Source organism: Strix uralensis, chromosome 9 (genome assembly GCF_047716275.1).
Source record: "Strix uralensis isolate ZFMK-TIS-50842 chromosome 9, bStrUra1, whole genome shotgun sequence".
In the NCBI taxonomy this organism is placed as follows: Eukaryota; Metazoa; Chordata; class Aves; order Strigiformes; family Strigidae; genus Strix; species Strix uralensis.
Genome location: NC_133980.1, coordinates 29,540,805 through 29,561,808, shown reverse-complemented (window position 1 = coordinate 29,561,808; position 21,004 = coordinate 29,540,805). Strand labels below are relative to the sequence as shown.

The 21,004-nt window shown below is 51.7% G+C and overlaps 1 protein-coding gene across 1 annotated transcript in view; it reads right to left on the bottom strand.

The window, feature by feature from the left end:
* Positions 1-754: 754 nt before the first annotated feature.
* Positions 755-21,004, bottom strand: part of SLCO2A1 (solute carrier organic anion transporter family member 2A1) — a 29,797-nt gene continuing 9,547 nt past the window's right edge. The window contains exons 2-14 of the mRNA XM_074878019.1: positions 18,815-18,952; positions 16,614-16,776; positions 11,818-12,033; positions 9,644-9,742; positions 7,875-8,008; positions 6,447-6,528; positions 5,151-5,315; positions 4,774-4,963; positions 3,103-3,262; positions 2,574-2,743; positions 2,340-2,404; positions 2,068-2,188; positions 755-1,434 (exon numbers count right to left, since the gene is read on the bottom strand). Of these exons, the coding sequence (XP_074734120.1) occupies positions 1,314-1,434; positions 2,068-2,188; positions 2,340-2,404; positions 2,574-2,743; positions 3,103-3,262; positions 4,774-4,963; positions 5,151-5,315; positions 6,447-6,528; positions 7,875-8,008; positions 9,644-9,742; positions 11,818-12,033; positions 16,614-16,776; positions 18,815-18,952 (1,824 nt within the window). The 3' untranslated portion in view covers positions 755-1,313. The remainder of the gene's footprint in view (positions 1,435-2,067; positions 2,189-2,339; positions 2,405-2,573; positions 2,744-3,102; positions 3,263-4,773; positions 4,964-5,150; positions 5,316-6,446; positions 6,529-7,874; positions 8,009-9,643; positions 9,743-11,817; positions 12,034-16,613; positions 16,777-18,814; positions 18,953-21,004) is intronic.

Here is a 21,004-nt window from a genome sequence, read left to right as displayed (position 1 = left end):
ATCCGCTGACTCTCCAGCACCCTTTGCCATCTCAGCCCCGGGGATGGTGTTGCTAATCCCAACCAGCAGCACCTGCCTTGCTCCTCCTCGGGTGGCAAATGTGGTGGGAGCTGTGGAAGAGTTGGGACCTCAGAGCTGGTTCATTCACATCAAGCTCTTTTTGCTCTTGGCTTCACCTCTTGGCTTCATCTCTTGGCAGCATTGGCTCAGCAAGACGGGTGCTGTGTCCTTTGTGCAGCACCAGGCTCTTCAGCTAAGCTCATGAAGCAATTCCTGTGATACCTACTGGTCAAGCAGCGCTCCTGTGTCACCCGCTACAGGTGACAGCAGCCCAGCGGCTGGTGCACCTCCTGCTCCTACCAGCCAACATCTCTCTCCCCAGGCTGGTGGGCTGCCTTCATCCTGCCAGAGAGGACAGGGCCGAGGTAGCACCGTGGGGCAGGAGGCCCCGGAGCTGCTGCACTCCCTTCAGCGATGCCACAGGCAGGGATGTGTCCTGCACGATCCTGCCTACTGCCCCTGCCTGCAGTCCTCTGCCTGCACTCCAGTGCCCACTCTACCTTATCTGCGCCATGCCTGCGGACCACCACCTCCAACCCTCTGACTACAACCCCTGTGCCTTGCCTGTAGCTCTGCAGGTTCCAGCCCCTGCCTGCACCTGCCCAGCCCAGGCCATTCCTGCACAGCCTTGCCCTGCCTGTGGGGACAGCTGTTGGGGTGGGGGTGGGGGGGGGAAGAGCACCAAAGCACCACAGTTGGAAAAGTGACCTTTATTTAAAAAAAAAACAGGAACAAACCCCGACCCGTTCTGCAATAAACCCCTAGTGGTAACTTTTCACAACACGTGTGTGGCGTCCACGCTGGCCGATGCGAGGTGGGGCGCAGGCGGTGGGGACGCAGGGTAGCCCCACAGTGTTGGCAGCCATTGCCCCTGCTCCTGTCCCAGCTGGGAGGGCATTACCCAGCCGGAAATGTCACGTTGGAGAGGGGACCGTCGCCCACAGCAGGCACGTCTCTGGGTGTATGGGATGGGGCTGCGCTCATCAGCCCCCATCTGCCTCCTGCTCCAGCTGCGGAGGGGCTTCCCCCTCTGCCAAAGCCATGGGCAAGGCCCAGCTGGAGATCCTGGCAGACACCAGTCCCAGGAGGGGGCTGGCATGAAGCATCCCTCGCCGGGAGCACAGCCGTGGGCTGCAGGAGCAGAGCTCAGAGGCGCTAAGGTGAAGTCTCTCCCTTAGGAGGAAAAACAAACCCAAAAAAGACAAAGTACTGGCAGTGAGTAATGGGAGGTGTGGAGTCAGTCCTCGGGTGGGCTACACCAGCCCTGCTGCCTTCTCCTGCACGTTGTACTCCTTGCTCCTCTTCACCTTCCAGCTGATGAGGGCAAGGAGGATGGTGCCCACCACCTTATAGCCCACCTGCAGCCCCAGGTATCTGTTGGGAGAAGAGCAGGAAGATGCTGTGGCTGGAGGTGGCACCTCCAGCCAGCACCAGGCTGAGCTGGGAGCCTTCACCATGGTCATCCTCAACGGAGGGATTTGGGGACACATGGCCACACCTCGATGAGTGGGTTCAGTTTTGGGCCCCTCACTCCAAAAAGGCCATTGAATGACTCGAGCGTGTCCAGAGAAGGGCAACGGAGCTGGTGCAGGGTCTGGAGCACAGGTCTGATGGGGAGCGGCTGAGGGAACTGGGGGGCTTTAGTCTGGAGAAGAGGAGGCTGAGGGGAGACCTCATGGCCCTCTACAACTCCCTGAAAGGAGGGTGCAGAGAGGGGGGATGAGTCTCTTGAGCCAAGGAACCAGCGCCAGGCCAAGAGGGAATGGCCTCAAGCTGTGTCAGACTGGCTCTTAGGAAGGATTTCTTTGCAGAAGGGGTTGTTGGGCGCTGGAATGGGCTGCCCAGGGCAGGGGGGGAGTCCCCATCCCTGGAGGGGTTGAAGAGTCGGGTTGACCCAGCACTGAGGGATCTGGTGGAGTTGGGAACGGTCAGGGTGAGGCTCATGGTTGGACTGGAGGAGCTTCAAGGGCTTGTCCAACTGAGAAGATTCTGTGATGGCAGGGGTACCTGTTCCGGAGGAAGTCGTTGTTGTAGTAGGCACAGAACTGGCGCTGGGTGCACTGCTTCTGCCAGTAGATGCAGGAGGAGTCGATGAGCGCACCGAACATGGCCGGAGCCGGCAGCCAGGCTTTGGAGTAGAGAGGATGGAGTCAAGCTGCCTGCCCTGCCTGCATGCTGTCCCTGCTGTCCCCAAGGAGGTTCAACACCTCCCGGGGCTCGAGCAAGACCCTGAGCACCCTGCTACCTTCCCCCAGCCTCGTTAGGAGATGGACACTCACCCAGCAGCCTCATTAGTAAGAACTGGACACCAATGGCAAACGACTTTTCATCCTGGTTCACCACTCTGCAGGGGAGAAGCCACGGGAGGTCAGAGCTGCTGGCAGTGTCTCTGCGTTTGGCCAAGCATCTTGGCCTGGTCTCACGTTTAAGGCCCCGTTGACCCCAGCATGGGGAACCCATCACATCATGAGTCCCCCCAGTGCCTTGTGACCGGCCCCCTGCCCATTGCTCACCGTAAAACCATCATGTAGAGGGGGTTGTGGGACAGGCAGGCTACCAGGGCAGCAAAGGAGATAAGCAATATGGTAGGAAGGAGCATGTGGGAGCAGCTGAGCGGACAGGGGCCTGCCTTGGCAGAGGACAGCCCGTTCCCAGCAGGGATCAGGGAACAGTTCTTGTAGGTCTGTTGGAAACATTTGGAAAAAAACAAATGTAAAATTCCCAAAGCCAAGAGTAGGTTTTTTTAGTGACACACCAGACCACATCACTTTGCAGAAGACTGACGAGAGTGTCAGCTCCAATTTTAAGGCACGGCCGTGGCATCCTGCAATGGGCTGTGCCACTGTTCCCATTTCTCCGAGCACACTCCCAGGGCATTACAGCAATTCTCTGTTGCACCTGCTCAGGATTTCAGCATCTCTGGTGGACCTCCCCTCATCAAAAAGGCTCTACCATGCTATTGCATTTGTCAAGTTCCTACAGCATCGCTGCAGCCTCCACCATCACCAGCAAGGTGCTCTGCAAACCACTCGTTTTACTCACCACTTGTTTGGGAGTGGAAGAATTAGTGGTGCTGTTTGTGCAGCCAGCGAAGCAGGGGGAGATGTACTCCACGTTGTTTTCTCCGCACACCGGGTGAAAGATGTGCTCAGAGCAGTGGCACCCACTCGGTGTCTTAACCTGCTGCTGGGAACTCAATGTACTGCCAAAAAGGAGGAGAAAAAAAAATTTTAAAAAATTAAGAAATAGGACAGGAGGAAGAAAAATCCCTCATATTAGTTAGCCAGTTTCCCCACTCCTATTTGTGCTGGGACACTGCCAGCAGCAGGCTGGCCTTGTGCCAGACCCTGATCCCCTGCAGGTACCTCTGCAAGTGTACAGTGAACTTAGCAGTAATTATGTTATGTCTGCAAACAAGTACTCACACACTTACTTTTTTCGCCCCCCCCAGCTGAAAACTAATCAGCCAAATGCCTGGAGAAATGTATCTGGGCTCCATCCAGAACTGCACAAACAGATGTGCGAACAGCCCCAGCTGGAAACACCATTCAGACAGAAACTGGAAGCGGGCTCGTTTCCAAACAAGCCTGACGACAGCATGAAAGTCAAGAGGACAAACCAAATTATCTGTCCTGTCTTGCCTCACTACCTAAGGGAGTTCATCTGCCGGAGCGGCACAGTCCGTCTGCTGCGGGAAGACAGCACCAGGGACCTGCCCTTGGGCATGGTGGGATGGGGCAGAGCTCATGTTCACCCACCCACGTAGCCCACTGCTACCTGGGGATCCTGGCAAAAGGCATTTATGCACTGCTGCCATTGCATGGGGGTAGGTTTCCAAAATAATATAAGGCAACAGCCTCCTTTTCCACGTAGGTGTCTCCAGCAGCTCCCATCAGCAGAGCCTAAGGAGACTGGTGTGTCGCAGAGGAGCCAACCTGATGCTGGCGGCAAGAGGTGAATGCTGTGAGGCCGAGGTGCCTCCCAAAATGTAGCACTTCCAGCACCTGATCTTGGGCTGAGGGGTCTCCTCTCACTCCGAAAGCCTGAGGTGCCAGTGCCTCAGTGGACTTCCAAACGCTCCTGAAACTGCAGTGCAGGTCTCAGAGCAAAGTATAAACATGTCGCCCACCATATTTAAGTGGCTTTTAAGTGGGAGAAGTGCATGGACTGCCCTGTCCCTCATCTCTCCACTGTACCCCTGGGACAGGAGGCCCGTTGCTGGCAAAGGGAGATGTTTGTATGACAGCCCCTTGCTGGCAGTGCGTTGGGAAATGAGCACGATGCACTTGACAGCGAGCCTGGGGTGGAGTCTGAATGTTGTTTTTATCTTTAAAACTCACGGTAAGAGCCAAAAGTTTCCACCCAGGTGAGGAGAAAGGGGATGTTCAGCTGGAATGAAGGGAGAATGCGAGGTGCCCATGTGTGGGGTTGGTGTGGACAGAGGCACTAATACTACTAATTCCCTGCTAGAAATACAGAATGAAAAATATACCCTGCTTGTTTGGTACAGAAAAATCAGGAATAAATGCCATCCCAAGCTTTCTGTGCTGTATAACACTTAGATCTCCTCCAGGCAGTGGGATCAAGGAGCAAGCAGGAGCGTGGCGATGTCTACTGCCTCTTGCCCTCCACCTGCACGTATCCACCCCATGGATAATCAGGTCAAGAGCTGGAGGAACAAGGAGCTGGAAGCAACTCAAGCGCCTGCGTTACCTGGGGGGGTAGATCCCATCGATGTGCCCTGTGGAGCAGCCCATGAAGAAAATGGGCAGGCAGAGGAGGATGGAGAAAACGAGCACCACCACAGCAAACCGGGGGATGGCCCGGAGGGAGAAGACAAAGCGTTTCATGATGATTCCTCCTAAAAGCATCCCGAGTGCTGCTGCTGGCAGGTTGACAGCTCCTGCAGAGGAACGAAGACATTAGCTGGGGGTCCTGCCTGCCAAGCACCCCTCTGTGGGCAGGGGGTGGAGGTGGTGGCTTTGTGGACCTTGTGGTGGTTGGGAGAACCCACAGAACCCACTGGTACCCAAGACAGGCCAAAATGGATATTTTTCACCCTGTGGCTGCTGCTGCTCAGCTGTGCTCACCTATGAGAAAGTTGGCATAGGAAGAGGAGGCACCATACTGCTTCTCCAGGAACTTGTTGAGGAATGTGGCCAGACCCGCAATGACTGAGGAGAAGCTACACTGAGCCAGCACCAGGAGGATGAAGAGGGGGTTGAGGAGCAGCCTGAGGAAGATCTTTGGGAAACCTACAGGGAAACGGCAGGAAAAATGTATTTTAGCCATGTGATGGTCACATCAGCAATTCATACTGTGAAAAAAACCCCACCCTTCGACTGTTCCCAGTGAGTTAATACAGGGAATGTCTAAGGCCATGGGAAAATGGAAGGGGAGACACCCTAATTTGGCTGGGCAGCTGTCAGGACCATGGCCAAAGTGCCCTGAGAAGCAAGGTGGAGGGCCAGCTCTGCCTGCCACCCTCTCTCCCATGCTTTCCAAACTCAGAAGCCTCTGGAGCACTTAGTAGCCCCGATGCATTTGTTTTTCTGGAGCAGGGCCTATACCCTCAGGTGGTGCGAACAGACAAAGCTGCGGGGGTTTTGGCAGAGCCCCGCTGGCTGTGCACAGGCAGGGTCTGGCTCCTGCAGCTGATGAACACAGTGTATTTTCCTGGTGGGATATCATGTTCCCCTGCCCTTTCAGCAGAGGCAGACTGACTCCAGGCTCCTCAGGAGCAGCTCTGTTTATTTGGTCTCTAATTAGCTTTCCCCTTCCAGCAAAGCCCAGTGAGATAGAGAAGAGGGAGCTGACAGCTCCAGGATATGACTGCGGTGGATGGAGAGGGAAGGAGGGAGGGGCTTTAGCTGGAAAGAAGTCATCATGGAGCTAAAAAAAGTCATTAAAGTGGTCTCTCTCATCAGTGACATCCCTACTCAAGCCCGTTTCAGCTACACACAAACAAACCAGCACAAGCTGCAGTGCAGTGACCTTCTAAAAGCGGCGCCTCATGGCGCCGGCAGCCCCAGGGTCTCTCCAGGAGCTGTGGGTTAAACCACCCAGATAGCGTTTCCCAGCATGCTTATGCCATTTTAAGATCTTCAAACCAATTTCCAGAAACAATCCACACCCCACAGACCTCAGCACCACTGTCTTACAGCAAGAGGTAGGCTGTGTCTATCCTCCCGTGGTCCTTAGGGAAGGGCGTGCTACAGCCCTTGAGGTGCCTGAGCTGGCCCTGGCATCTCCACGCAGCGTGGTGGAGACACTCGAAGGCTCCCAGCAAGCATCCTCAGCTTGAAAATACTGGCGTGGTGGTCTCCACCCACCCAGCATGGCCTGGCGCCCCCGATCACCCTCGCCTTTAAGTGTCAGTCCTTTACTTTTTATAAACTCCAGCAGGGAGGTTTCTTCAGCCACCCCCTTCTCCATCTTCCTGAGCATGCCAGCCTCCGCGTTCGGGTCCTGGGGAGGGAGAGAAGAGCAGCCTGCGGTGAGAGGGGAGCACTCATGCGTGGCTGGCACCATCCTGGCTCCCAGCGAGGCTCAGGAGGAGCAGGGTCTGTCCCAGGTGCCTTTGAGCCCCAGCCAAGCCTGACAGTTTTCCTGCCCATTACAGCAAATGGGCAACTTATCTCAAAAATCACTGCTGCCCTTGAGCAGAGCTGCAAGACAAAAGCTTGTCAGAATCACAGAATCATTCAGGTTGGAAAAGACCCTCGGGATCATCGAGTCCAACCCTCAGCCCGACTCTACAAAGTTCTCCCCTACACCACATCCCCCAACAGCTCATCCAAACGGCCCTTAAACACACCCAGGGATGGGGACTCCACCCCCTCCCTGGGCAGCCTATTCCACTGTCTGACCTGCTTGGAGAGGCTTTAAGAACTTGGAAAGCTTCCCTGTCCTGAACCCTGACAAGATACTTCTTTTTTAATTTTGCAAAAAGTATGAAAGTGGGAGACAGGTCAGCTCAAGTCTGGTGCGTCCTCTAGCTATAATCATGAAATATTTTGGGTCTGATTTTGACTTTTAAAAGAATTGATGATTAAAGAATTTCAAAACAAAACTATCTTTGAAACTAAAACAATAGGTCTTGGCTTTGAAAATACTGAAACATTTTGATAGTTTTGCATCTTTTAAATTTTGTTTTAATGGGAGACTTGTCTCTTTTCTGATTTTTTTTCCCAAAGGAAAAGCCCATCTATCAAACCCCGCTGTCCAGCTTTATCCCAGTGCTGCTGCCATGCACGTCACACTGGGGATGCTCAGTTCCGAGCAGGGGCTGTCACTGATGATGATGCTGCTGGCATCAGGGGAGCGTCACCCTGCAGAGGCTGTTGCAGTGGGGAGTTAAGATACAGCCATCACCAGCAGAACCGGGTCAGACACCCCAGGAGGGTCAAGTCTCCATGGACAGACCCCAACCAAGGAAGACTGCATGAAGGAACTCAGGGAGCCACCCAGCCATCACCCTGCCCCAGGGAAGGTGCAGGTCTACCCAAAACCTTGCCTACAGATGCTGTCGATGCAGCTAGTGGGAAGGGCATGAGGTCTGGTTTGGGTCTGTTGAGCTGTGGTGGTTCTGGCTTTCAAGCTAATAGTGAGGAACTAAAGGGTCTGGTCCTTCACGTTAGAGGCATGGAGCTTGTTTGGAAGACTTTTCACTTTTGAGAAGTTGTAACCACATCTGAGAAGGGTTTCTGGGCTCCCTTCCTCCCTCCCACCCCTCTCCTCCTGGGACAGGTATGCCCTGCCTGAGCACAGCCCTGGCACTGAGATGTTCTGGCCCTCCAGAGATGAGGTCTCACCTCTCCTTTCAGCATGTACCGAGGGAAGAAGAAATAAGGAATGGACGTGAGCACCAAGCAGCCTGAGGAGATCAGCAGTCCCAGCCACCAGGCTCCAATCCACTGCTGGTCCCTCGGCGTCAGGGCCACTGCAGCTGCAAGACACAAGGACCCATCATAAGAGCTCTGCTAAGGGTGAAAGGCGCAAATGTCCACGCAAATATGGACCGGTGGAACACAAAGGGTCCATGTGGGCACAGTCCAAGGGTCTCTCCACTGGCATGGAAGAGAAAAATGAATGGAGGTGGGAGCTCTGACCAGTGTTGGTAGCAAGACCGGCTCTGGTTGTGTTTGACCTCCTTCCCCCTGGCCAGGATCCTGCACTGCCACTTCCCATCCAAAGTGTGCTGAGCCTCCCAAATGACTGTAGGATGGATTTAGTCAGCTTCCAAGTATGCTGATGGCACAGGTTCAACCCTTCCCCGCCGAGCCAGCCAGCAAGGCAGTGATTATGGGGGCCCGACTCCATCCTCCTCTGCCTGGGGCATGCAGTGGGTTTGGACCACACTGCCTGGCAGGGATGCCGAGCTGAGACAGGGACTGGGAAAGGGCACAGCAGCTTTCCTGGAAAAAATTGCCCTCCCATTGTTCCAGGCTTGGTCACTCTCTGTTTGCAGAGACCAAGGGAAGGACCCGTGCCGGCAGAAGAGCACTGTTAATGAGCCTCGTTTCCGAGTGGATGCAACTCTGGGCGCCTTCTCCGGAAAAAGGAGGAGAAGGTGAGAGCCACTCCGTCTCCAGCACAGACATCCTTTGGCTGGGCCAAGCGATGCTCATGGGAGGTTGACAGATTGCTTGGCTTGGCATGGGGACCTCATCTTCCCACTGCGGGGACGTTGCGGCCGGGAAAAGAACCAGCAGCAGTTTCCAGGTGGGAGCCCCGTGCCAGGGTGTGGCAGGCGAGGAGCCTGCGCCCCACCAAAACAATCGCCCCGCTTCCCCAAACAGGACCACTCCACTCCAGAGCTCGGACGTCATCACGGAGCGACCAGGCAGAGGCTGCTAAATCTGTCTGCCACTGCAGGGAGCAAGCCAAGGCTTTCTGCCATTTCCTGTCCCAGGTTCATTTATTATTCTTATCAGGCACCAGACAAAAATGTCAGGCGAGCTCTGATCTCTCTAAGGAAACACAGGAAAAGCCACATTAATGATGGCGCTGGGGAGAATTCTTTAGTGATTAAGTTACCAGAAATAATAAGCACGCTCCGCAGATAAAGAAAATAAGCCCTGCGGTGGTGTTGGCTTGGTCCCTCTCTCTGCAGATGCTGGTGAAGGGTGGCGGGGAGCAGGATGAGTAGACTCAAGTCTTCCCATGCACCCACAGGGCAGCGGCTGCCTTGTTGTTGTCTTCTCCATCCCTGGATGCTTCAGATGTCCCTGCTCCTCTCCACGACCATGCTGGAGTAGTGTGATACTTCCTCAGCGTGGTGGTAGTGGGCAGACCCCAGCAATGACCACCAGCGCTTCAGTGCAGCACCATGAGTAGGACATCGAAATGTCTGTACCTCAGGGCTCTGCTTCAGTGGTGGCTTCACAACCATCTGTAGCTTTACTCACGGGGAGAAGGAGGGGAGGAGTGTGCTGGGGGTGCTATCCCAGGTCAGGTCCTGCCAGCGGAGCAGGTTTTGTGGGTCATGGGACTGGTGGCTTCTGCCACCAGGCATCTCAGAGTGACCTTCTGACTCACAGAAGGCTTTTAGGAGGACCACGGCTACTTGAGAAGTACTCACCAGTGTCAACTCGTCCAATATCCACGAAGAGCCGCAGCACCATGGATCCCAGCAGGTATCCAAAAGCAGGGCCGAACACGGCGATGGCAAAGAGGATGGCTGGAAAAGGGAGCAGAGAGAGGCAGCGTGAGCAGGCAATGGCAGCTTCAATGCAGATAGGGCTTTTGCCTTCCCATGTGAGGCAGGAATGGTATTACAACATGCTGAAGAGAAAAACCATCTTTTATCAAGCGGCAGATGATGAGAAGATCCTCATCGCTCAGATACTGAATGTGGTGTTTATTTAACAGGATTAGGAGGAGGGCAGGCAGCTGTCTGCAGAAAAAGTCCCTCTGTTCTGCTGCAGCCAAGGCTTTGCCAATACACTAAAAGCTGTCAGCCACACCACGAATACCCATGATTCACTGTGACGAAGGGGGGAACCCCAGAAAGCAGCAGGATGGTGGCATCCTGGGCTCTCACAGGTGACAGAGACCTTAATCTCCTACAGGAAGACAAGGGAACAAAGCCATCTCAGTCCTTAGATCCCAGCAAAAACATTTGGAGCAAACTTCAGGGGCGGTGAGGGATGCTGAGAACAAAAAGGCCAGCGGATCCACCCTCGGTTCAGCTGAACTACCCTGTTCAAAAAAAAGATAACTTGGACCTAACCCATAAGGTCAAAATGTTTCCTTTTGACTTCTTTGGAATGAAAGGATTCAGGTTTCCTCCCTGAAATAAACTCTTTGCACAGCTTTCTTAAGATGTTCAAAAGGAGACAGTTTGCTTGAACTGCATTGACCGTTTCTGTGCATTTTGCTGGTCTGGAGCCTTTCAGCATACTGGGTATGAAAGCCCCTGATCGCACTGCTATGCCTCAGCTCTGGACCTATTTTAAAAGCAGGTTTTTTTTCCAATTAGGCAAGGCAGTGCTTTTGTTTCTACAACATAAACATATTGAAGGGCAGGGTCTTTAGAGGAGGAGTATTTAACCTTGTACACAGACAGTGGTGTTCCCTTTCATAGGAAGATGCTGAAACCTAAAACAAAACACGACTCAAAGGGCAACGGTATTTACATTGTATTGAGGCAATCCAGACTCACAGTAGCCATACCCCCCTACACGGACATTCCCACGGCCCTAAAGTGATCACCTATATTATAAAGAACAGGTCAGTCCCATTTTCCTTCATCTTCAGGACCTGCAGGTTTCGGAATCCAGAGGTCCTGGGAACAGTGACCCCTTGCCGCAGGGGGAAGACAACGGTGTTCTGTCCCTCCTTCTGCCAGCCAGACTTGAGCTGAGAGAAGCAAGTACTACACACAGAGGAGACTTTCCACAGAGCTAAGAGCTCCTGCGTCACCTAAGAGGTGCTGCAGCAGCCCTTCCCAGCAGGAGCCTGGAGCAAAGCACACCTGGGTGGGTCTGGAGACCCTGCCAAGAACTCCAGTGCTTGTCCAAAGCTTGTCCTTGGGAGTCTAATTCTGAAGGTTTTCCTTCTCCTTTAGTACTTACCTTATTTTGGAACATCCGCTTTTGACTTCTAAATCACTCTGACGCCTTTGGCTGCTTTCAAGACATTGTTGGGCACCAGGAGGAATTGGGTTTTTAAATAACTTACGGGCTGAGCTCAAAGCTCACGTAGGCAGGCCAGCCCCAGATGGGCTTTGCCATTCACAGGGGAAAAAATGCAGTTTAACATGGAAGTCAGCACCTATCTCTTTGCAATCAAGAAGCCCACCTGAGCCTGGGAACCCCCACTGGGCAGGGACCAATTCCATGGCAAAAAATGTCGATTTTGAACCCTTGATGCAGAACCTCCGTTAATTGGCTCCTGCAGGCTGTCATACCTCTGGTTAAAGAGCAGGAGAGGGCCTCAGAGAAGGTTTCCTTACTACTCTTTCCCCCATGGATGGCACAAGTTCTCACAGATGCAAGGGAGAAGCTCCAGCTCATCCATCTCATCTCCTTGCCCTGATTGTTTGGCTTCCTAACACTCACACCATAAATCTAACCCTACAGAGAACAGCTGATTACCAAGGGGACAGCCCTGCCTTTATTGGGGGAGGATCTCATCTGAGTCCCACCGACTGCTCAACCCGTCTCCACGGGTTCCTCTTCAGATGAGCACCTCTACATCTCACCTCTAAGGTCTGGAGGAAACAAAAGGATATACAGCAACAGTCCCACTTACCGACGTACAGCGGGGAATTGTTTGCTTCTGCAAAGTCGTCTACGTAGGATATCCCGAAGGGCTGGATGGGAACTGTCCCGATTCCAGCCAGCAGCTGGGCAATGACCATCATTGCCCATATGCTGCTGGCCTCCTTCTGGGGATCGTGGGTGGTGTTTGGGCACACAAACTTATTCTCTGCATAGCACAGTTCAGCCTGGACCTGGCTTTTGTTACCTGAAAGGGAGAAGAATGAGTATTACAACACTGGGCACGTCCCCTGCCTCCTCCCACCCTAAATCCCTAAATACAGGGAATCTCACAGATTTGATGAGTGGGCACACGCTGCTGGATTTTGGATGGATAGCTCATTTTATTTAGCAGTTCTTATAAGCTTTCCCTTCCCTTGGGGTATTATACCAAGGTCAGTGTAGCAAACAATGAGGTTGTGATTTTTATCGAACTTTTAAAGACAGGCTGATGAGAGAAGATGGAAGCAAATTAATTTCTCCTACCAAGGGTCAGCCCTGCAGCCAGCTCCAGGGAGCTGCAGTGGAGCTGTCAGCAGAGGATAAAAAACTCTCCATCAAAGCTGCAGCAACACCAGACCCCGCCAACTGACAAAAGCCTTCGGACAAGTGGTGTCAAAGCCAGTGGAAAAGCCTAAATATTCATGGATAGAAAAACCTGGTTTTCTTGCAAAATGAAGGCGTTACACAGCAAATAGAGTAAGTCCTGGTCTTTCAGTGCTAGCTCTTCCCACTCTGGCTTTTTCCTTTTTTAAAATTTGGAATTAGTTCAGTATTCCTATCACATCTCTCTCATTAATGTAGTAACTGTGGATTTTCTACACTTCTGAACAAACAGACACAAAACAAAACCAAATATTTGTCAAGTGATTAGGGGTTTTCATTGGTGTAGTGTGGCAGCAGATTCCTAACAGTAGGTCACCACAAAAATCCTCATGTAAGTCCATTCAAAGCCGTGTTGTCTAAACGGTCCACGCTGCCAGACAGAAGGAGCCTCCTTCTCTAAACAAGATTTTACCACAGCAGAAGTGAGAGTCACAGAAGCCTCTCACGCCAGATTGCATGCTGTGGAGCGAGGCTGCTCTTGGTTTAATGAGGGTAAACCTAATCCATGGCTGGCTTTTTGTTATCAGTGGTCTTTGCTCCCTTGTGGTATCCGGGCAGGAACAGGGAGCAATGCTCTCTGGGGCAACCTGGCTGCCCTGGGCAGGACACCCCGGCCCTGAATCTCTGTTGCCCTCATCACTCAGGAACAGCCCACCTCCTTCCAAAGCAAGGACCCTACTTCTTCATACTGTCCAGACACTGGGAGATCTTCACCCTGCTCAAGATTGCCATGCAAACTCCAACCAGGACTGGAGCATCTTTGTGGCCTGTAAACACCAGGCCAAGACACACACAGGCAGGGAGCAGGATGATACCTGCTCCTTTGACTTGTTTCCTTCACAGTAAGAGCAGCCCCTGTCCCAAATCCTGACCAGTTCATAGCCTGACGCATGAATTTAAGCTGCCATAAAACCTGACATCCAATGCCTGATCCACTCTCCAAACCAGCCAACTCAAAAAACATGGAGGCATTCAAGGCTGCACAGGGAGGCACCTGTGAGCCAGCAGAGAGCTGGTCTTCCTATTTCTGCGTGAGTGCTGGCACACTCTCAGCCCCATGCTGGGCCATCACGTTTCATGGGATCTGGGCTTGCAGATCAGCCGTGGCGGTGCCAGATTTCCCAGAGCTGATGTGGGAGAGCAAAGCCAGAGGATCTCTAACCCTTTGGTGGGAGCAGAGATTGTCAGGTACCTGTGAGCAGCTCTGTCCTCTCTGTGCTTTGCTCCTTGTCTGGAGTTTGCATCGTGTTGAGCTGCAGCAAAGTCAGGACCTAAATAAAGGGAGCAACTTGCCTAAAACCACCCCGCAGCTCCCCGGCACAGCCAAGGCTCCCTGAGCTCAGAGGACTGGGCTAGGACGCAGTGCATGGCGCTCAAAGCCTTTCCAAGAGAAAGCATCTTCTAACCAGAGGTGGAAGGCTCTCCCTGGCCGGCACTGCTGCGGCCACTGCCACCCGCCCCAGTAGCATGGGCATTGGGGCAGCAACTTGGTACAGACCCGAGGTGACTGAGGGCTTTCAGAGGTGGCAAACCCCTAAGGATCACTGGCATCCTGAGCATTTAGGGGCTAAAGTCACTTTGGGAAGACCAAAGCCAGCCTTGTGGCATGTGACGCAGGCTCTTCTGCGTATCGCATTCTGCACAGAAACTGAAGCTGTTGTACACACTAGCTTGTTCCCAAAGCCTGCCCAGTTAAACCAGTAGCCCTCTTTAGTATGGATCGTAAGGCTTACTGGCTAGAGTAGAACAGGCCCTGGGGACAGGAGATCTTAACTCTGCTCTATCACCCACATACTGCTCAGCAGCAGGGAGACGACCTCACTTCTCATGCTGCAATTCCTCTGTGACTCCAGTAAAGATAATACTACTTTCCTTTCCAAAATGCTTTGGGCTATAGGTGAACCGTCAGCCACATTTGTGTTCAGCCTGCACTCTCAGTAGGGCTGCAGGAAAGCCCGTTTTCTCCCTTGTGCTGCCACAACTCTCAGCTGCCTGCAGTGAGACCACCAAGAGCAACGTCTCTTGTCACACGCAAAAACCAGGAGAAAGGAGGTCAAAGCCTAGCTGGTGCAACAGGGCATATGCACACATCAAGACTGCACTTTCAAGACTCATCAGTCAGATGAACTGCTTTGCCCCTAGAGCATGTGGCATTGACCTACAGTGCCACAGAATTAACTTCTTGAGCAGATAAGGGCCGTCCAAACGAGACTGATAGGGCAAGAACTGTTCTCATATGAATTCAGCTCAGCAATCAGAAAACCACAAAGCCTCAGCAACAAGATACTGTAGAGCCTTTGAGCCCCCTCAGGAAATGCACCAGTGCCCCAAAAAAGCCAGAAGTGAAGTGATTTGTCCACAATTGCACAGGGCATCAGCAGCAGAACCAGCATCTCCTGCATCCCAGGGCTTCTGCCCCAAATCTGCTGCCTCAGCAGCAGCGCTCTCTGCTCACAGTTGGTTTCACACTCTGTCCCTGGCTGGCTTTTTGGATAGCTAAATGACATGTCATCGTTAATAACAATGCTGTCATCACCAGGCAGAGATGCAGTTTTAGAGCTGCAGCTGAGGCTCTTCTGATGCCACAGAAAGCAAAACTATTGCCGGGATGCTCAGGAGCAGGTTGGAGGGACACATACCACCCGAGCAGAAAGCAGGGACACAGCGTGCCTAGAGATCTGAAGAGACATGGGTGGCACAGCCAGGAGAGAAGCATATTTAAAATAACATTTTAAGCTAGTTAAACAATTAGTTTTCAAGTATAGTTTTCTCAGCCTCGTCCTAGAGAAACTGATGCCCTGATGAAGTTTGCTGACTAAACTGAGGGGGGGAGTGGACACTCTGGAAGGGAGAGCCACACTGCAGGAAGACCTGGATAGGCTGGGTGAGTGAGCTAACAAGAACCTTATGAAGTTCACCAAGGACAAGTGTAAGGTCTTGCACCTGGGAAAACATAATCCTGCAGCACAGGCTGGGATCTACCAGATCTGTGGAAAGCGACCTCAGGGTGCTGGTGGACAACAAGCTCAACATGAGTGAACAACGTGCTGCTGTGGCAAAGCAAGCCGATAGGGTGCTGGGCTGCATCAACAAGGGCATCACCAGCAGAGATAAAGAAGGCATTATCCCACTCTACTCAGTGCTTCTCAGGCCACACCTGGAATTCTGTGCTCAGTTTTGGTCCCTGCTATACAAAAAAGATGTGGACAGGCTGGAGAGGGTCCAGAGTAGGGCCCCAAAGATGATCAAAGGCCTGGGCAGCCTGCCATGTGAGGAAAGGCTGAGAGAATTGAGTTTGTTCAGCCTTGAGAAGAGAAGGCTCAGGGGAGACCTCGTCACCCTGTTCCAGTATTTAAAGGGTGGTTACAAAGAAGATGGAGACTCCCTTTTTACAAGAAGTCACATGGAAAGTACGAGGGGTAATGGGTACAAGTTACTCCTAGGGACATTCCAATTGGACACGAGGAAATTTTTTCACAATGAGAACAATCAGCCACTGGAATAATCTCCCCAGGGAAGTGGTGGATTCCCCAACATTGGACACTTAAGATTAGCTGGACAGGGGCTGGGCCATCTTGTCTAGACCGTGCTTTTTCCAAGAAAGGTTGGACCAGATGATCCCTGAGGTCCCTTCCAACCTAGGATTCTATGATATTTTATAGTATCTACATAGAAGGATATGCTCTCTCACTGAATGCAAATACAAATATTCCTGGGTTGGCATGTCCGTGTGGGAGGATGGGTCTCAGCCCTACAGCAAGCTCCTTGGGCACTGCTGGGAGGGAGAGGTGTCTTGGCAGCTTGGAGAGGAGGTCCTGCCTGCTGAACTTGAAACACAAACTGCTCCCTCTGGAGGCCTTCAGGAGCTTCTGTGGGGAATTTAGGTACTTCACCATGACCACACTTGGCACCTGAAACCGCAGCTGGAATGACATGCTCGGAAGAGGAAGAAGGGATCCCACATGTAATTACTGTGTTCAAAAAGGGTTGCAAGGCTATACTGAAGTCAGGCTTAAAATAGCAAATTCTGCCTTAAGTCTTCCCCTCCAAACACTGTGTTAAAATTGTGTGTGTGCTGGACACAACCCCTCTTTTTGGGTAGGCATGGGTAACCCAGCTCGGAGCAACTGGAGATGGATTTATGCTGGGACAGCTCATGGTGATAAGGGTGGAGGCACTTACCAGTGCTAAGTGTGGTGTATTCATAGGGGTCCGATAGGAAGTGGGGCAGGGTCACCAGGAAGGCTCCCAGCGCCAGCAGCAGCCCCCCCAGGCCGATCACCCGCGGGCGGTGAACTCGGCTGCCGAAGTAGCTGACAAAGATGATGAGGACCACATTGCCGATCTGGAAAGCGCACAGCGAAATGGGGAGAACGTTAGAAGATGTCACGGAGGAAGTCAAGACCCTATGACCCCATGACTGTGTCCAGGTGGGTGGAGAGCTCTCTTATCAGGTGGTGTTTGACCCCCACAAGAGCAGGAATGGGACAGCCCTTCACCCTGCATATTCACAGCAGGTCACTGCTCCCTGGTCATCAAAAGCCAACAGGCCAACTCCTGTCACCCGTGTGCATCCCTTGCTGTCATGGATGACTTCACCAGCTCCCTGTGATCTGGCTGGGGCTTTTTTCAGCACCCACACCTGCCCCCCACCTCATAGGATGTTGCATAAACTAACGATTCCCCCAAACACAGAAAGAAGTGAAGCGTATTGCCTCCATTCCCATGACTCTAAACAGACACGAGCCCAGCTACAAAGTCCAGTTCATTGGTTCATTGCAGATGTCTGTGGCTCTGGATATTTGCAACTGCAGATATGATCAGCTAAAAAGATATGAAAACATGGAGCTTACTCAGGCAAGAGGATGAACACCATAAAATTGCCATTACATGGGCTTTGTCAGCTTAGGACAAGCTAAACATTATTTTAACCTTGGCATGTGTGGCTAAGAATACTTTTTATTTATGTTTACATGGGCTCTCTTTTTCGTCTCTTTGTGGTTTTTGTTCTTGGAATTGCTGCAGCCATCAATGCAAAAAGATTGTGGTCCTGGACAGGCAGGGCAGCTCACACAGAGCTGGAGTAAAGCACAGAAATTTCTCTCATAAAGCAAAGAAATAAAAACATATCTGTTGTCTGCAAGCTGTTATTCTTTAACAGCATGGCATATATCCTATTCCAATCCTTCTTCCTTATATTCTTGCAGTAGCAGACTGCTCTACCTGATGTTTGCTTTGGTATTACTTCTCCAGGCATTAATTCTCATAAGTTCTCTAGTGGATAAGGAGTACACCGGTTACAGCTCTGATGCTGTAATAATTAAGCCCTCTGTAGGGTTTATTATAATTACACCAGTTCATCAGTACCAATGTTACAACTGTCCATACTGGGTCTCTTTCTTTGTGTGGTTTGGACCTAGTCACAATCAGTGGGAAGTCCTTCACTGGTCTCAATAGGCTTTGAACCTGTCTTTTTAACCCCAGATGTAGGTGTTGATTGAGGTAAGACCTGGGCATCTACTTCCCCAAGGACCCAGTAGGATCCCCAGTGCTCTTGGTGAAGAATCCCGTATGCGAGAAGACCAGCTCCGTGCAAGATGGGCTGCCACCGAGTGATTCTTTGTGCCATCAAAAGAAAGTCTGCCAGCAGGTCTTTTCCTAGCTGGCCTTGAAGAGCTACCAGAAAGAATACAATTAATGACAAAGTGAACTCGAAAACTTATTCCAGAGGAGTAAGTGACTAGAAAGTGTTTGTGAGAAAATCCTCAGCCAACTCAGCAATATGCCAGTGAAAGTCGGTCCTTTGCCACAGGGCCATCAGAATCTGGGAGCACTAGAGAAAAGGGCTAGAGACTGCTTGCCAGGGTCTCCTTTTAGAGAAAGCTTGGAATGATTCAAGCCAGGACCATTCCTAAAGCCAATAAGAAACCTATGAAAACAGATACTTTTACTGGGAAGTGCTCACAGAGCTGTAGTTGTGTGGATACTACTCATAATAAAATGCTCTTATTCACAAAAGCTGTAAGAACTGTGATCAGTGAAGAAGAATCACACTGCATGGTTTCTGTCTCCCAGTCGTGTCTCTGCTGGTGATGTGTGGCATTCCAGGGTGCAGTGGTCTTCTCTGAAGCAACCTGCTTTATGCTGCTCCCCTCCAAGGCCACATCCTCACCACAAAACCCTACATTCAACCTCCTGGCATGTCGTACAGCAGAAGTGAAGTGTGAAGGGGCGTCCAAGGGCACAGCAGCAGCTGCTTCACCCAGCACATGTAGACATGGCTGAGGAAGCACTGGGTGTGAACAACCCTAAGACCCTGGGAAAGTCCCTGCTGCTTTCTGGCCACTCCTCAGGGCCCCCGCACAAGCTTCTCACCCAGTTACCTCGTGCAAGCTGGAGATGAAACCTGAAGAGAGACTGGAGAGCCCAAAGCGCTTCTCAATGGTGGTAAGGCTGCTCTTGAAGTTGGCGCTGTAGAGGAGCTGGGAGAGCTGGAGAAGTCCGTGGCACAGCACAAACACCTGCGGGCAAAAAAAATGCCATCCCAGTTAGTACCCAGTTAGTGCCCTGCTGATGTGTAACTGCTGGTGACCGTGCCCCATGTGAGGGATTTGAGAGTCATACGCACGTGAACTCAAGCTGGCCAACACAGCTGCACCTCTGATGTGCAACAGATCTACCGAAGGGCTCAGTCCTGGATCTTAGCTTTGCAAAATGAGCAATGCAGTGTTCAGAAAAGAGGACAAGGAGCTCTGTTTTTATCTTTCCACTGCTTTACCATTATTAATATTCATTGGTATTTACACAGCGGCAACCCTTGTGCCACCTTCCAGAGCAACCCTCCAAGCCGAGGAGGACTAAGCATAAATGAGACAGGCTTGACTTTGCATAGACTCGGTGGGTGCTCCTGAGACCACGTTAGAGCCAACCCTGCAGCTGCCGTGCTGCAGCTGAGAGGGAACCATTCTGGTTTAGACTACCTGAGATCCAGTATTTCCAGTCGGCCCCTTGGATTCACTCGGCTGTAAAGCCAATTAACAGAAGGGGTGTTGCAAAAGGGCTTTAAAAGCCCCGGAGGGAAAGAATGAAATATGCACAACGTGGTCTCACTACTGGAAGACCTCTGTAGTATTCTAAAAACAGCATCTTTCCCTTGAGCCAGGCTATGAGCCGAGCCAGAAACCAAGCTGAACGGAGGCAGAGCTTGCATGGAGCAGAAGAGGGAATGCAGAGAGTTATGGGGCAGGGCAGAAGCATGGTTGAAAGAGCCCGGGTGGCCTGGGAGAGGAAAGCACTCTCAGCCAGGGATGCAAGAGGCAGCTCACAAGTGTCTTTTGATCTATATTTAGTCAGAACAGTTTTCCTTTATTTTTCTTGGAATGGAATATTGCCGCACAGTGCCAAAAGTATTTTAAAATAATTTTTTTAGAAAAAAGGGGGGGGGGGGGAAAGGTCTTTTTATTTAAATTCACAGGAAATCAAATATTTGCTGAATACCGGAAGCATGTCCCACAAAGATAACAGCGGGAAGCCTGAGATGATGAATGGGGGATCAAAGGTACTGCAGGGCTGACAAATTCCTTATGTCCTTGGCTAGGAAAGCAGCAATACTCATTATGAGTATTTATTTGAAATGGTGGTAGCGCCCAGAAGCCCTGACCCATTGTGTGAAAAAGAAAAAAAAAAAAAAACAACAAACCAAAAAAACCAACAGAAAAAGAGCAAAATTGTCCACACGATATGGAGGATGCAAATGCCACAGGTGGGCAGAATGGCTTTTTGGTGAGAGAAGGAGGGATGCAGAGCCACATCCAGCAACTGCAAGAGATTTTGGGTAGAATAAGATGGCTTCTTGGGAAGCTTCTCCTGCGAGGGAGGATGGCAGCAGCCAGAAGATACAGCTGGGTATCTAAAAGCATAAGAGATGGGAGAGATGCTAACAGACAGGGGGAGAGAAGAGGACTGAGATGAAGAGGAAGGAGAAAATGGAGTCTTGGCAGTGTGAGGGCTGGCAACAACCTGGAGACCACAGAAAAGTAGAAGGAGAAAGGCAAACACCAAAAAAGAGGGAAGAAAGGTCACAGGGATAAGCTGCCCTCATGAACTCCCCAGCCACATCTTGGAGGGGTGTCTGAGGCCGGCTAGCATCAGGCAGGCATCTGCCACCATGGTAGCCAAGCGGGAGAGGACAAAGTCCCAGGCTAGAACTTTGTCCCGACAAAAAGCCACAGAGCAATGACGTGGGGTGTAACGTGGGAAACTCTCTCAGACAGGGCCAAAGTGGAGTGAAACATCTGAAAGTAAACTCTTGAAGCACAATGACCTCTACACCCTCTGGCTATCAACTCCTACGTTCAAAAACCCATCCCAGCACATGGTCCTGTGGGTGAAAGCTGGATCCACCACGTTCACCTTTCCCAATCCTGACCCAGGATCACCATGTAATGAGTCCAGCCGGGCTGGTCTCGAGCAGAGAGGTGACTCCAGTGAGGATGAAATATGGAGAGGGGATCTTGTTGCCAGAGAACATAAATTTTTGTTCCTGCAGCTCTGGCCAGACCCTATTGAAGTAA